Source organism: Podarcis vaucheri (assembly GCF_965113315.1).
Source record: "Podarcis vaucheri genome assembly, chromosome: 16".
Lineage (NCBI taxonomy): Eukaryota > Metazoa > Chordata > Lepidosauria > Squamata > Lacertidae > Podarcis > Podarcis vaucheri.
Window position 1 is genome coordinate 17,568,881 of NC_138754.1, and position 16,040 is coordinate 17,584,920.

The window sequence follows — 16,040 nt, forward strand, 5'->3', positions numbered from 1 at the left end:
CGAACTCATGACCCTGGGATTAAGAGCTTCATGCCCTACCAACTGAGCTATCCAGGCAGAATCGGTATTTAAGCTACTTAGTTTAACGCACATTGTAAACTGAGTAGAGATTTGCTGAAATGTAAGTGGCATACAAATACAAACTGGGCCGTAGCTCAAATGGTAGAGCATTTGCCTCACATGCAGAAGGTCCCGGGTTCAACCCCAGATGTCACTTTCAAGTAGGGCTGGGAGAGACTCTGTGCCCGTGATCCCAAAGAGATGCTGCCAGTTGGTGTAAGAAATACTGAACTAGATGAACCTATTGTCTGAGTCAGTCCTATTTTCTCCCCAAACTGCTCACGTAATTTTAGAAAATGTGCTTATCCTGCATAATTGGGAAGCCGGACTGCAGATCATCACCCAAGGAACTTACTTGAAGACAGAGTTGTCTGGATAGTTAGTGTAACCCACAGCGTTGGCCCCTCTCAGCAGCATCTGGAAGGGGATGTTGGGGATGAGCTCGCGCAACTCTTGGAGGCGGCGCCAGGGGCATTCGTAGAGGAAGCGCATGGCCACGTCAAAGGTGGCACCTGAGGATGGTAGACAGGGGGAGGAGGCAGAGGGAGGAGAGCATCAGTGCAATGTTGCAAGAACATAAGAAGGGCTAGCCAATGGCCCATGCAATCCAACATCCTATTCTCACAGTGGCCAACCAGTTGCCTCTTCTGGGAAGCCAGAAAACAGAACCCTGGCATATGAGCAATTCTCCCTTCCTGGGGTTTCCAGTAAATTGTATTTGGAAGCATTGATGCCTCTGGCTGTGGAGGTGGAACACAACCATTGTGTCTGGTAGCCATGTCTGGAGGAGCTTTTAATTGGGGGCTCAAGATTTGAACCCTCTTCCTCCCCAGGCTCATTTGGAAAGCCTCAAGGGCTCAGCTTCTACAAAATGGTAATAATTAGGAAGAGAACAGACATGAGAATGTACTGAACTCAAAAATTAAGGCATACCAGAGGACACACAAATCAAGATTTATTTTCAGCTGTGCGGTAAAAATTCATGTACTAATGATGAAGTGTTCAAAGGCCTCCTGTGAAATATGCCACAATTTGGATTTCTTAGCTTTATGTAAGAACATCATGTGACCTTGAGGACGATGTCCTGATATTTATAAGCAAAATAAATTGTTTTCAAAATGTTACTACCTCCAACACTTGTCATAATAACATTTTTTCCCAGGGAATGCAAATGAAACAAGCCAAATTTGAGTGTGTTCATGTTTCACTTTAGTTCTCATTCAGTTCTCTTCTTTCGCTTTGTGTTTTTTTGTTTGTTCTTGTGTGTTATTGCAGTGCAAGTTCATGTTTAAATCAATAAAAATAAATTTTTTTTAAACAGTAGAGATGGAAGAGCATGTGCCCAGTGTGGCTCCCTTAATACTAAATAACCGAAGACGATCTGGAATTGCCTGCTGCTGAGGGTAGCATTCGCCCGAAGAATATAGGAAAAGCCTGGCTGCTGGATCAGGCCAAAGGCCCATATCGTCTGGCATCCTGATCCCACAGCAGCCAACCAGATGCCCCAATGGGAAGCCCGCATGCAGGACCCGAGTGCGAGAGCATGGCTCTCCCTATCTGTGAATCCCAGCAACTAGCATTCAGAGCCATCCTGCGTCTGACTCTGGGGGGAAGCACAGCTGTTGTGGCTCAGCAGCCATTGGCAGCCCCCTCTAGCTGGCCCAGGAGACCTCTCACCTCCCCAGTTCTCCATGCTAAAGAGGTTGCTGAAGTTGTGCGCCACGAAGGGTGAGATCTTCTTCAAGTCATGGGTGCGGACTCGGGTGGCCAGAAGCGACTGGTGAGCATCCCTGAAGGTGGTGTCCATCAGGAGCAAGCCCCGGTGTTGGCGAATGGCCTTGGCAAACCCGGAAGGGCCTTCACGGAGAAGGACGTCTCGGAAACCGGTGGGGGGCTGACCTGTTATGGAAAGACAGGGAGTGGAGGGGTGAACACAGGGGAAAAACGGAATCAGAGGACTTTGTGGAAATAGCTCGACTGGCCACTGTTGGGAAGAGATTTTCCCAACCCAGTGCCCTCCACTTAGTTTGGATTCCAATTCCCATCCGTCCCAGCAGCATGGCCATCTTGAACTGGTATTGGGGGGGGAAGCCTTTTAATTGTGTAGACTCTCTCTCTCTCTCTCTCTCTCTCTCTCTGTGTGTGTGTGTGTGTGTGTGTGTTTGAGAGAGAGAGAGAGAGAAAGAGAGAGAGAGAAAGAGAGGGACAGACAGAGATTTTCCTGGAGATTGAAAATCTCCCCAGTTCCAGGAAACTCCCTCACTAATTGGGAGGGGAGGGCAGAAGAAGCTAAAACACTCCTGCCCCACTTACGGTACTTACTTTTCCCTCACAGAAACTCAAGGCAGCAAATGTGGTTGCAGTGTGGCTGTGAAGGCCTCGAATGCTCTCCACGAAAGAACGTAAGATGAGATTGGTGGATTAGACCAATGGCATATCTAGTCCTAGATTCTGTTCTCACAGGGGCCAACGAGGTGTCTAAACTGGAAGCCGACAAGCAGGACCTGAGTGCGAGAGCAACCCCCCACCCCCCGTGGCTTCCAGCAACTGGTATTCAGAAGCATTTCTACCTCCAACTGTCATCGTGGGCATTATTGACCCACCTTACCCTCCTCTGTGAATTTGTCCCTTCCTCTTTTAAAGCCATCCAGGCTGGCGGCCCCCACTGTCTTCTGTGGGAAGGAGTTCCACAGTTTGACACACTAACCACTACACCGCACTGCCTCTCGCTGGTGTTGGACCTACCTATGCTGGCTGGGACTAATGGGACATTTGATCCGAAACATCTGAAGGGCACCAGGTTGGGGAAGGCTTGCCTATGCAATGCCCCATTAGCTAACAGGTGGGCTGTGGGCTGTGTGTGCGTCCCACTTACAGAAGCGGCGAGGGCTACCTCTTCCGGGATCTGCAGCATCTCCTCTAAGACACACACATACACACGCCAAGGATTTAACTATTGGCTCGGGGGAAATTTAATAAGATTTAAACAGCCTTATTTCATTCTCTTAATGCTTGGCTTAGGTTGGGGATTAGCCGCTGACAAAGAAAATAAACTGCTGTAATAATGATACAAGGCTGGAATCCAATATAATTAAACTGAACCTCACGTATCAATCATAAAAAAGCAGGGAGGCTTGTAAATCAGGCGGCTATTATATCTGCCTGCCCCCCACCCCCGCTCCCTCCCCGCCACCCTGCGCACTTATGAAGATTTCCACGCCGGCTCGTTAGACCCATCAAATATTTAGCAGGCGTTAACGAGAAACAAGCAGATTCTCTCTTCCTCTCCCACCCGCAGATTTTCACAGGGGGTTGTTGTTTGCGTTGCATTTCAGCAAAAGGGGGAACCAGCCTGCATTGCGTGGATTAAGTCAGGTGGAGGAGAAAAAGCCGCCTCTCCTCTAGCCCTGGGCATAGATCTAAGAACATCAGAAAAGCCCTGCTGTTTGAGGCCCATGACCCATCTAGTCCAGCATCCTGTTCTCACAGTGGCTGACCCGCGAACAGGACAAGAGCTTTCTCCTGTAGTTTCCAGCAAATGGTATTTGGACGCATTGCGGCCTCAAGCTGTAGAGGCAGAGCATAGCACTGTGTCTGTGCCTTTGACAGCCCTCTCCTCCATGAATTTGTGCAATCCTCTTTTTAAAGCCATCCAGGTTGGTGGCCATCGCTGCCTCCTGTGGCAGGGAGTTCCATAGTGAAACTCTGTGCAGACTGAAGAAGCCCTTTCCTTTATCTGTCCTGATTCTCCTAACATGGATGCCCACAAGTTCCACTGCTATGAGAAAAAAAAATTTTCTGTCCACTTTCTCCATTGATCATGTCAGCTCTTCCTTGCCTCCTTCCTAGAATAAGAAGTACCAAATGCTACAGCCTTCCATAATAGATAATCCTTGTGGTCCCTTCCAACTCTAGGATTCTGTGATAGGGGAGTTGTTCCACTCCCTTGATCATTCTGCTTGCTCTTTTCTGATCCTTTCCCAACTCTACAATAACTTTTTTGAGGTGAGGTGACCAGAATTGGACAGAGTACAATATTCTAAACACAGGTGGGCCACAGATTTGTAAAATGGTGTTGTGCTATGGAGGTGAACTTCAGGTCCCTTCCAACTCTACAATGCTATGATTCTATGATTGGCCCTTTAATTTCCGATTATCATTTTAATTTTGTTATTTTCATCTCCTATTAATCCCCAGCATGGAATAAATTAGAGGAATGAGCAGGCAAAGACACACAACACCCAGGAAATAGCCCAAACCAGCCCACTCCACACCTTTGCCCTACAAGTTCCCTGCATTGATGGTGACAGCTCCCTCTGCTGACCATGAATGAAATAACCACCCGGTCATTGCCAGCGCTTGAGAGCTGCTCAGTTAAATGTAATGAACTGAGTGAAGCCACAATCCACAGGAGGGAAACCTCTTTCAGCCTGAGCGCGGCTTGATCTTTTGCACAGCCTTCTGAGGGCCACATGCAGGTGGTGGGCAGAGCCAGAGGCAAAAGCAGCTGGGGCTGCAGAGGTGATTCTATACAGTAGGCCAGGTGAAAGCCTCATTCCAAAGAAATTGAACTGTGGGCCCGTGCTGGCACCCCTGGAGTCTCTTACCACTTGGGAGACAAGATAACACACCCCTCAAAACACAAGTGGAATAGTTACGGGTGTGACTACGGTCATACCTTAGCTCCCGACTGCCTTGCGAGTCAAACGTTTTGGTTCCTAAACGCCGCAAACCTGGAAGTGATTGTTTCAGTTTGCGAACGTTCTTTGGAACCCGAACGTCCAACGCGGCTTCCAATTGGCTGCAGGAGCTTCCTGCAGCCGATCGGAAGCCGCACCTTGGTTTCCAAATGTTTTGGAAGTCGAATGGACTTCCGGAATAGATTTTGTTCAACTTCTAAGGTACAACTGTATTTGGGAATACACCTTTGGCATTGCAAAGTAGGTGAAGGAGAAATTCCCCAGTTTCCTTGTATCACGCTGCTCTGCCCTGGTCAGGTTGTCTCACCTCTGCCATGAACTCGCCGGGGGTGTTTCCAGTCTGGGGGTTTAATGCTGCAATCCAGTAGTATTGCAGTGGGCTGGACTAGATAATCCTCAGGGTCCCTTCCAACTTTGCAGTTCTATGATTCTAGGATTGTAAATGGGTCATAGGCAATAGTGTATGTGTGTGGGTTTTTTAAATAAAAATAAATAAATATCAGATTTTCCTTGGAATGTAAAAACAGTCTGGCTTTTGGATGCAAAAAGGGTCCTTCATCTTATTATCACCCATGCTACAATAAACACCCAAATAGAAGCACCCTAGATGTCATTAGGCTCTCCCTGGCTTAGAACCCTTATCTACAATACACTGACCTAGTAGCTTTCAGGACGACTGTGTTAAGGTATGCAAAATGCCCTGAATACTCTGAAATTGCTATATAATGTGAAGTATTAGCATTTTCTATCTGCGGATAATAAACAGGATCCAACCACTCAAGCAGAGGGTGCCAGGCGCTCCTTACTCCATGGTTAAACAGAATTATGCACATCGATGCAAATTAGCTTCATCTGCATAATTCATTTAGAATGCAGGCTTTTCTCTGGGCGTGGGATGGAACAGCACATCACCAGGTACTATTCCAGTTCACAGAAGCTGCTTGGTAATTTTAGACCTTCAGGTCCATAATCTTACGTATCCCTCCCAAAAACATTTTTTTATATAAAGACAGCCACATCTATTACTTCAGCTGTGGAGCACACAGTTAATATTTGCCTTCTCTCTTCCACCACCACCATGCTTTACAAGTGCTGTTACATCTCTAATAATTGGGCAAAACACACAAATGAACACACACACATAGACGCCCAAAGTTTGTCAACTCCGAGCATGTGTAGTTTTGCATTCCAAAACTCACTCAATCATAGCACTGTGGCGATTACAGGAGTGGATTGGGATTTGCTTCTGCTGTCCCAACACTTAAAACACCTTTGTCTGGGAATGATAAGCACCATTTTGTTGTAAAATAGAAAAAGGACACTGAGCGATATCTAATGTCAGTCATACTCCGCGGGGACCTGTTGAAATCAATGGACTTGATTTCAGTGTGTCTGCTCTGAGTATGACTTAGTTGAGGGGTGGTGAACTGGATCTGGACAGTGGTCCTGACCATTATCTCCCTCACTGCAGTCCAGGTTTGACAGGTGGGCGGGGCTGGCCACCTGTTATTCACGTCACATGATGCCAGCTGATTGTTTTTTGCCTGCATCGCTTGAAACCGATCCAGGTGGGGAGAAGGACAGCCTGCAAAGCACCAATGGTCTGCTGCTTGCTGGGTCTTGAGAAGGGCTTCCCAAGACCCAATGACCAGCTGATTGTCACCACTTGTGGACCGCTGCGCATGGGGCTTTGTTTGTCTCAAACACTAACTGGACCACGTGGAGCTTGAGGGGTAGAAGGACATGGAGTTCCAACGAGGGGGTGGGATCCAGCGGTCGGTGGCTTGGTCACTCACTGGCACTAGTCCCTCCTTGGACCCCTCAGCCCATCATCCCAACCTGATTTGGCCAGAAGGAATTCCAAAGAGCTCTTGCTGCTGTGCTCTGGTGTTCCTTCCCTGCATGGAGCTTTAAACTAGAGGTTGAGGAGTCCTCCTTTCGTTCCTCTTTTAATGTTCCCAATGCTGGATTCATAGCAAGGGAAAGTGTGCACATAAAATGCAAGTATTAGTGAAAGTATCATAAAAATGCATTATATTAGGGGAAATTGCTTGCAAAGGTGTGGGTGTTAGGGGGAACGCACAGGAAAATGCTGACACATTTTCATGTGGTGATGATGATAATTTTTAGTTGAAAGAACAGGCGAGTAAGAGGCAACATGATTGAAGCTTATAAAATGATGCCTGGCATGGAGAAAGTGGATAGAGAAAACTTTTTCTAGGACTCATGGACAGGCTCTTACGTTAATGATAATGATAATGATAATAATTTGTAGCCTACCTTTTTCTCCTAGGAGCTCAAGGTGGTGATTTTCCCTGTCCTCATTTAATCCTCACAACAACCCTGTCAGGCAGGCAGGTGACTGGCCCAAGCTTATCCAGTGAGCTTCACAGCCAAGCGGGAATTTGAACCCTGGTCTTTTCCAGGTCCTTGTCTGACAATCTAACCCAGGGGCCCCCAAACTAAGCCCTGAGGGACTTGTTTATCTGGCCTATGGTGACCCCCGCTGCCACTGCCCGCTCTTACCGGCGCTGCGCTGCGAGGCTGCCCACTTCTGGGTTAGAAGAGCACCAGAAGGAGGCCTGTGCACATGCAGACAAGCTATTTCCGGTGCTCCTCTGACCCGGAAGTGCGCCAGAAATAGCGTGTGTGCACACGAATGGGCATGTGCTCCCCGCCTTCCGGCCCACCATGCAATCGATGCTGGAGACACCGGCCCGAGGCGCGGTAAATTTGCTGACACCTGATCTAACCACTATGCTACACGGATGCTGCAAACTGATGCAAAGATGTGGAAAACTGAACAGGAAAATTTGAAAGTGGGAGGAACCAAAATTGACAGATTTGTCCCTCTGTGGTGAGGGGCAAGTTCAAACCATCAGAGAAGCGCTGGCTGATGGATTATGAAACCTCCATGAAGGAACTGTGACCACTTATTCCGGCTTCAGCATGTTCCCAATCCTGGTATTTAAAGCCGCGTACACAATACTAAGCTAGATGGACCAATGGTCTGATTCAGTATAAGGCATTTCTTATTTTCTTATGCCAGGTTGGTGCAAGGGCTCCTAGGATTGCACTTGCAAAGGCTCACGGGATTGCTAGGCACTGTTTACAATGCCATTTTTGTGCTTTTTTAGGGCCATTTTTGCTTCGTTTTGTACCACTTCCGAGTTCATGGCGATTCACGCGGTTGTGCTCGTGTGTGCCTTGAACGCGCATAAATGGGGAGTTGCCTGTACTGCAGGCCACCAAGACTCCAAATCGCAAGGCCTTGGAAAGGGAAAGCTTGTGTGCAGCCTTCTCTGAAATGCATCCAGCTCATGGGCCCTGGTGCAACTCCAAGAGACAGAAGAGCCTTAAATTATGCATCATGTCTTGTGGCACATGCCGCCTCTGCTTCTCCCCCTGCCCCCGTTCATGACACATTTTCCAGATGGCCCCCAACAGCCACCCAACGCCTTACCCTTTAGATCCGTTCTGATGCCTTGGCAAATGTTGCGCTAAAGCCCTTGGCTATGCGGTGGAAGGGGCTGAGATCCATAGGCATCTGGCCCAGATTTGTCAGGAGGATGGTGTATCCCCCACTTCCACCCACCTCAAAAAAGCCCAGTCACGGGTGCCAACTCCCTCCCAGGAATCCTACCATCAGGGATGCCATCAGTCAGAGCAGCAATTTGTCTCCCACCTCAGCCAGAGAGAGCAGAGTGAAGTGAACAAAATGGACAGAGAATTCCGCCCCCCCCCCACTCGCAGCAACCCCAGTTCTTGCTGTGAGATGCAGGCTGGGACATTTGGTCCTGGGAACCCAGCACTTTTCGCTCCAGGAAGCAATGATTTCCACTGTGGAGGATTCCCTGGATCAGGCAAAGGCCCACCTGGTCCAGGATCCTGTTCTCACAATGGCCAACCAGAAGCCTGTAGGAAACTGGCAAGAAGGACTCAAACGCCCCCCTCTTCTGCAGTTTCCAGCAACTGGTATTCATAGTCATTTACACCCTCCAACTATGGAGGCAGAGCATAGCCATCATGTCTTTTTATTCTGGGTTAGAACCACTCCACCCCATCACGACCAAATTGGGCCATTTCCTGATCCAGATCACTCTCAATACTCTCCAAGTGGCTAACAGCCTCACTGAATGATAAAGAGACAATGCAAGTATTTTTGTCTCCCCATCTCTCCAGGATCACTAAGAGCAGTCCTGGGGAGGTAATGTCAGAGGGGTGAAACAGGCTTTCCCACAGCACCCTGGCCCAAAGCCAGTATCCTGCCCCACGGCAGTGGCTTTTAAACTTCTTTTTTTTAAAAAAAGACAGAAAACGTTAGAAAAGCTTCAGAAAAGGGCAACCAAAATGATCAGGGGGATGGAGCAACTTGTCTATAAGGAAAGGTTGTCATTTTTGGGACTTTGTAGCTTAAAGGCAAGTAAGAGATAATGAGATAGGAGTTTTACTAATTAGGCATGGCATGAAGAAAGCGGATAGAGAAATTTCTTTCTCTCTCAAACTCATGGACATCCAGTGCTGGATGATTCGGGGCAGATTTTTTAAAAAATGACTTCTTCAAGCAGCACATTGTTAACTATGGAACTCTCTCCCACAGGAGGCAGTGATGGCCACCAAGTTGGATGGCTTTAAAAGAGGGCTGGACTAATTCATGGAGGAGGGGGCTATCAATGGCTACCATCTGCTGGAAGCCACCAGAGGTGAGAGTGCTGAGGCCCTGCTTGTAGGTTTCCCATAATGCGCCCATGTGAGAACAGGATGCTGGACTGGATGAGGCATTGGCCTGATCCAACAGGCTCTTCTCATGTTCTTATGGCCTCTGACTTCTGTTGACCTTCTATCTAGTTCACTTCCAATTCACCTCTGGCTTTACTAACTGAATGAACTACCACGTTTCTCTTTTCTTCCACCTCTGTGCCTCATAAGGGATCTGAATAATGGGAGCCTGGTCTTTTTCCATGGGAGGGAGGTCTTGGGCCCCTTTCTTCCCAGTGTACCTTTTTGGAACCAGACCTGGCCTAACTCAATTATGGACTGGAAGTGACAATGCGTGGGGAGGAGTTCCCCCATTGGATGTTTATATGGGTTAACTGTAAAGCAGCCACGAGGGGCTTCCCATTCTGACTGGCTTGTTTTTCCTTTAGAGGAAATCTATCCATTGCTGGAAACCGCAGGAGGGGAGAGGGCTCTTGTGCTCGAGATCTGCTTTTGGGATCCCCATAGTCATCTGGTTGGTCACTGTGAGAACAGGATGCCCTGATCCCACAGCCTCTTTTTATGCTCTCAGACAAAGCGGTTGCATTTGGACACATCTGAAGGTTTGTAGAGCTCTGTATGAGGATTAAATTGCAAGCTTTCCAATCTAGGCTAGCTGCCTCTCGTTCCTCCTACACTGTGCTCACCTAGATTGGTACCAACCAAACGTCAAATTTCAATTTGTCTCTGCCTGCAGGGTTCTCTGAGATGCCCTCTTTTAAATAGGAAGAGCGTATAGCTGGAAAATTGTGGGGGTGGGAGTGGGGTGGGACAGAGGAGAAAGAGGGTCCCAGGACTATGATACAGAAATTACTGTGCAATTTGATTTTCCACATGGGAAGAATGAAGCCGGTGAAGATTGTTGCCTATGGGGCTATTTCACCTGTATGGAAAGCAAGACTGGGTCTGGCATCTGAAATACACACAGGGAAAAACTACGGTAACATGATTCTCAGATGCTGCACACTCCCCAATAGGGGAAGAGGTCAGAGGGTGAAAAAAATTCCTTGTACGTCTGGAAATTGATGAGAAGAAAGTGTTCCAAAGGTCTAGCCTCTTATTTTAGGGGTGGCACACTGCCTGCCTGCCTCTTCCCGTCAGATCCCCAAACTCACCCAGAGGAACAGAAGGGATAACTGGGTCAATAGGCGAAGGCCTGGCATTCACTGGGATGGGTGTGATGGGTCCGTTCACCATGACATGGCCTGGGAAGAAAAAGCTGTGTTAGACTTTAAGATAAAGACAGGGACTGGCAGAAACTGCTCACAGCAACATCCTGCAGAAGCCATGCTGGCTCTGCTTCAGTGTAGCTTGTTCTTCTATATGCTCAGTTATTTTATCTTTAAGCCACAGGACAAGGTAAAGGCTGGTTCAGCTCCAGAAACTATCCTGAAACCCTTGGAATGTGTGAAGCAAGGGAGGACAGCGTGCCTCTAAGCACCCACAGAGAGCCCTCCCCTCATCACAGCCTCTTATCAAATGCCACAGAAGTGCTTCCAGGTCAGAGGTTATTGTTTCCTGTTAGTGCGAGTGTCCATCTCCCTTTCCAAGAATTAACCATGAGGTGATTCAGACTATGCCAACCTGATTTCACTCTCCTCCTGGATAAAATTGGAATTGAGCTCCCACATGATGAGGTCCTCCACTTGCCTCCTTCTCCCACCCCCACATACCCAGGTAGTGGAGCAGTTTCTGGGCTCGATTCTGGCCAGGTCGCAAATTGAAAAGGTCGGGGTTCTCATCGATGAACTGGGTGTCCACGGTGCCACGGAGAAACTGGTCATTGCCAAGCACATTCTGTAGGAAAGGGATGTTGGTCTGAAAGGAAAAGGGAGATGAGAGGGAGGTCTAAGAGGCACACATCAGGGGTTTTTTTTTTGGGGGGGGCGGGCAGGTTAGACACTACTATCAGTCAGCATTAAGCTTTCCAGATCTGTGCAACAACTGCCGTTCCTCCACCAGCTGTCACCTGGCAGCAGCCATCGTGTCAGGCTACAGCCGAGGGAGGAAGAGAAAGGAAGCAGGGCCAGTCCATTGGCTCAGCTGGAGAAAAAACCCCCACTTCCATCAGGCTCCTCCCCCTTCAGCTGTCACCTGACAACCGCTGGTCATTCCATTGGGCTGTAGCAGAGGGAGGAAGGGAAGCAGGGTCACACCATTGGACCAGCTGAGAGACCAGCTTTGGCCTCCTCCCATTATTATTTAAAATATTTCTTAGCTGACCTTCAAGTCTGCAAAGGTGTGAACAAAGTGATTTACACAACACAAAATTACAATATGAAACCAACAAATAAGTGTAACTAACTAACTAAATAGCCTTGCAAATTTATTATGTGGGTCTCCCAAGGGGGGATCTAATGTAACCATTCTAGGAACTTGTAATAGCCCAATTATCACCCAGAAAAGCTCTGCTGGATGGCAATTTGGCGATGCCACAGCAGCAGAGAAGTAGGAGGCATCTTTGTCAACCTCTGTCTGGTCAGATTCACTGCAAGTCAGACTCATGGCACATTTCAATTGTGTAACAGCAGGTCAGAAACAACAGCAGCAACGCCAGTGAAGTCAGAAATGTAACGCCAGATGGAACAATAAAACAATGCAGGCAAAAGTTATTGGCAGATAAAAAAATCTTTGGCAGATTTTTTTTAAAAAAGGAAGTTGAATGCCCTGGCATTTCAAGTTTAGCAGCGAAGGTGTCTCTGCAGAAGGCACAACAACACTGAACCCTCCATCTCTTCTGCCTCCCCTTTGAAGGCACCTGATGCAGCCTGCAATGCCCCAGAAAGCTCACCAGTCCTTCAGGCATCGGGGTCCCATGCAAACAATGGCCTGAAAGCCATCAGTTTAAAATAGGCTTGCAAACCAATGGTGTGTCAGTACAGCTGTTTCAACTGGTGAGGAGTGTCCTCTGGGGCTTGCGCAACCTTGCAGTGGTCTTTTGCCCACAGCTGAAGTTTCTCAGAAGCCTTCCATGTGGTTAAAAAAAAAAAAAAGGCGACTATGGGGTTGTGATGCTTATCTCGCTTTTCAGCCTGAGGGAACCGGTGTTTGTTCACAGTCAGCTTTCCAGGTCATGTGACCAACATGACTGAACCGCTTCTGGCACAACGGGACACTGTGACAAGTGCCAGAGCGCACGGAAATGCCGTTTACCTTCCCACTGCAGTGGTACCTATTTATCTACTTGCACTGGCGTGCTTTCAAACTGCTAGGTTGGCAGGAGCTGGGACAGAGCAGTGGGAGCTTATCCTGTTGCACGGATTCGAACCGCTGACCTTCTGATTGGCAATCCCAAGAGGATCAGTGGTTTAGACCACAGCGCCACCCGCTCCCCTGCAGCCCCACGTACAACACATGACACTTGTCAAACTTGGATGTGATTATAGCATTAAAAAAACGGTGGATGGGCTATCTCAGTCTAGTGGGAGCTGCAACAAAAGGACGAAAGGCATAAGAGCATGAGAAAAGCCTCAGGCCAATTGCCCATCTAGTCCTGCATCCTGTTCTCACAGTGACCAACCAGATGCCCGAGGGCCTGAGAACAAGAGCCCTCCCTCCTCCTGTGGCTTCCAGCAACTGGTATTCAGAAGCATTTACAGTCTCTGAGCATGGATGCAGAACACAGCCATTGTTTCTAGTAGCCACTGACAGCTTTCTTCTCTATTAATTTGTCCAATCCCCTTTTACAGCCATATAGATTGGTGGCCATTATTGCTTCCTGTGGGATGGAGTTCCATAGTTCAGCTATGCGCTTCATGAAGAAATCCTTTCTTTGATCTGTCCTGAATCTTCCAACAGCTTCTAAGAGTTCTGGTGTTAAGAAAGAAGGAGAAAACCTTTGTGCCCAGATGCCACTTGGGCACCTAAAGTAAGCGCTGCATCTACTGGCACCCCCAAACCATGAACCTGCTCCCCCCCTCAAATTTTGATGTACAGAAACAGTTAAATCTTTTTTTAACATAGGCGATGGGACTGTTTGTCCCTCCAATTCTCAGGAGGGCAGCAGGCTGGCTTAGGAGGGGCAGACAGCTCTGTCCTCCAAAAGAACAGCTGTAGAGGAGTTGATGCCGCTCCCTCCCCCTCTGCCTTGCTATATGTGGCAGCCCTTGGAGACAGGCCCTAAACAGCAATTGGTCCTACTGGTATCAAATGTGAGCTGGTGTGACTGTGTTACACCAGGGCTGAAGCCATGGCTGATGGGGGTTGTGGTGCAAAACATCTGGAGGGCACCAAGTTGGCAATAGCTGCTTCAGAAGGAGTGCTACCCACCCCAAGATCAGACTGCCTACTACCTCCTTCTCAGACGCTAACTCACACAGACTGTGCCGAAAGGAGCTATGGATATGCGCATTATTCCTTGTCACTAGCTTAGAAGAGACAGAACTTAACCATTCCTAGCTTATAAATCTCTTAGAAGCTGGAGTTGGCACTTCATAACTGTCCATACACTGAATAGGCAAGGGGAAATCTTATAAAATGATGCCATTTACAGTACAGACGAGAAAAGTGTGTCTGGAAAAGATCAAGCAAAGCCTCAAACAATTGTGCCTTGGCGGAGGGTAGAAGATGGAACGGAGTGGAAAATTTTATGCTAAAATTCTTCAAGCTAAGAATTCATTCTTACATGTTTCAAGTGTGTGTGTGGACCTCCCCCAAATTTCTTGAATATCTCACATCCAGGAGCTATAACTCCCTACAACCAACCTCCTGACCCACAGATTCTTAAATGCAATCAGGACCCCATTGCCCTCTTCTGCTGCTCTAATTGCACAGAAGGTAGCTCTATGAATGACTATCAGCCACTGGAGTTAAATGGAGCCTCCCTATATCAGCACAATATACTAGATTTGGGAGACAAACAACAGGCAGGGGAGACGTGTCTTCTGGCCTGTGTCCCAAGGAGGCAGATGACAGCATACATATAAATAAATGAAGTCATACTGCATTTACTGTAATAAAGCATACGGCATTCATTATAATATTTTATTGTTGCGTTTTAGATGGTTTTAAAAATGGCTTCCATTGCATTTCACTTTGGACATGATGAATTGATGGGAAAAGCCTATAAAAGGTTTAGCACTGCATAATCCCTTGAGAGCGTTACTTATTCGTTTTTGGGCTAATCAGAATTAAAATCCTACAAATGTGGCCAGAAAGACATCAGTGTTGTGAGGAGACGTGTTCCGGTGGTGGGGTGTCATTCCAAATGCGAGGGGGCATCGCAGAGAAAAGTTATCTCTGAAACAGCTCTGAGAACTGCGAGCCTTACAATTCAAATTATAAATGGAATAAGCAAAATAACTTAAAAGCTTTATGCTTTGCAGATGAGGAGGAATAAAATATTGGAATGGCAACCAGTGCAGCTATATTTCTGCTCCTTGGTTAATTGGCACAGAGTGTGTGAGTGGGAATTGGATACTTCTGACTACATAACAATTGATTTTAATTCAAAGGGCAATCCATAGATTTAAGCACACACGCACGCACGCACACCAGAGGAATCTTGCATGCTTGAGTTCAGATGCGGGTATGTTGGATCTGATGCGTATCTGATTGCATCTGATGGATGCCTGCAGTTCCTAAAAGCAGGGATATCCTAGAAACTTGGCGGAATTCCCATTGACATCTGAGATCATTGGAAGAAAAAGCAGGAAAGTCTGCAGAAATGAAATGATGGGATACACACACACACACACACACACACACACACACAAATATTCTTTTTGCAGTATGGACAGCCTTTTCCAGAAGGGGGCAGCACTTATTCCTTATTATCTGATCAGAAACTGTCCGCATTGCTAGAGATTCCTGGAGAGCTTCAGTTCTTAAGCATCTCTGCTCAATTCTTTGCATCCTACGGCTCTCTCTGGGGATTAACAAAGGTCTCTGTTCTCTCCCTCACCAGCAGACTTTTCTCCAAGGTGGTCAATCAACAAAATGATTTTTAGCTGATGGATCTGGGTTTTGGCCAGTTACTCAGTTAATAATCCATTTTATTTAAATTTCCCTCCCCTCCTCTCCCACAATCCAAGCACAGATGCCTTTTGAGGTCTTGAAAAGAAGTGTGAGGGTGTTTATAATTCAAAAAGGGAGGGAGAAGCTGCCACTTGCAATTAGACAGCCTTCTTTCTTCAAAACCTGAACGCTATTGATTCGCACGAAACGTTTTTTCAGCAATACAAACAACGGAACAGAAGAAAAAGAAGACCAGATCGATAGATTCATAAAAGAGGAAGCAGATCTGCACAAACAAATGAGGATTTATGAGCTGTAACATGGTTGAAAGAAAATTTTGGGGGAAATAAAAATAAAAACCAGCCTGTCAAAATTATGTCAAAATGGAGTTGCAACTGCACAACTGCCAACAAGGTCATCGGAGACCAGGGTTCAAATCCACCACTCAGCCATGAAGCTCACTGGGCGACCCTGAGCTCAGCTGCTGCCTCTCAGCCTAACCTACCTAACTGGATTGTTGTGGGGAATAAATGACAAAGGGGAGAACCATGTACACTATGGAGTTCC

At 47.4% G+C, this 16,040-nt stretch overlaps 1 protein-coding gene across 12 annotated transcripts in view; it reads right to left on the reverse strand.

The window, feature by feature from the left end:
* The window catches only part of PC (pyruvate carboxylase), a 256,716-nt gene that overhangs the window by 9,454 nt on the left and 231,222 nt on the right, over positions 1 to 16,040 (reverse strand). For all 12 annotated transcript variants that reach the window (XM_082203891.1, XM_082203884.1, XM_082203887.1 and 9 more), the window contains 4 exons: positions 11,192 to 11,336; positions 10,634 to 10,723; positions 1,738 to 1,959; positions 416 to 572 (listed from right to left, as the gene is read on the reverse strand). In XM_082203891.1, the coding sequence (XP_082060017.1) occupies positions 416 to 572; positions 1,738 to 1,959; positions 10,634 to 10,723; positions 11,192 to 11,336 (614 nt within the window). The remainder of the gene's footprint in view (positions 1 to 415; positions 573 to 1,737; positions 1,960 to 10,633; positions 10,724 to 11,191; positions 11,337 to 16,040) is intronic.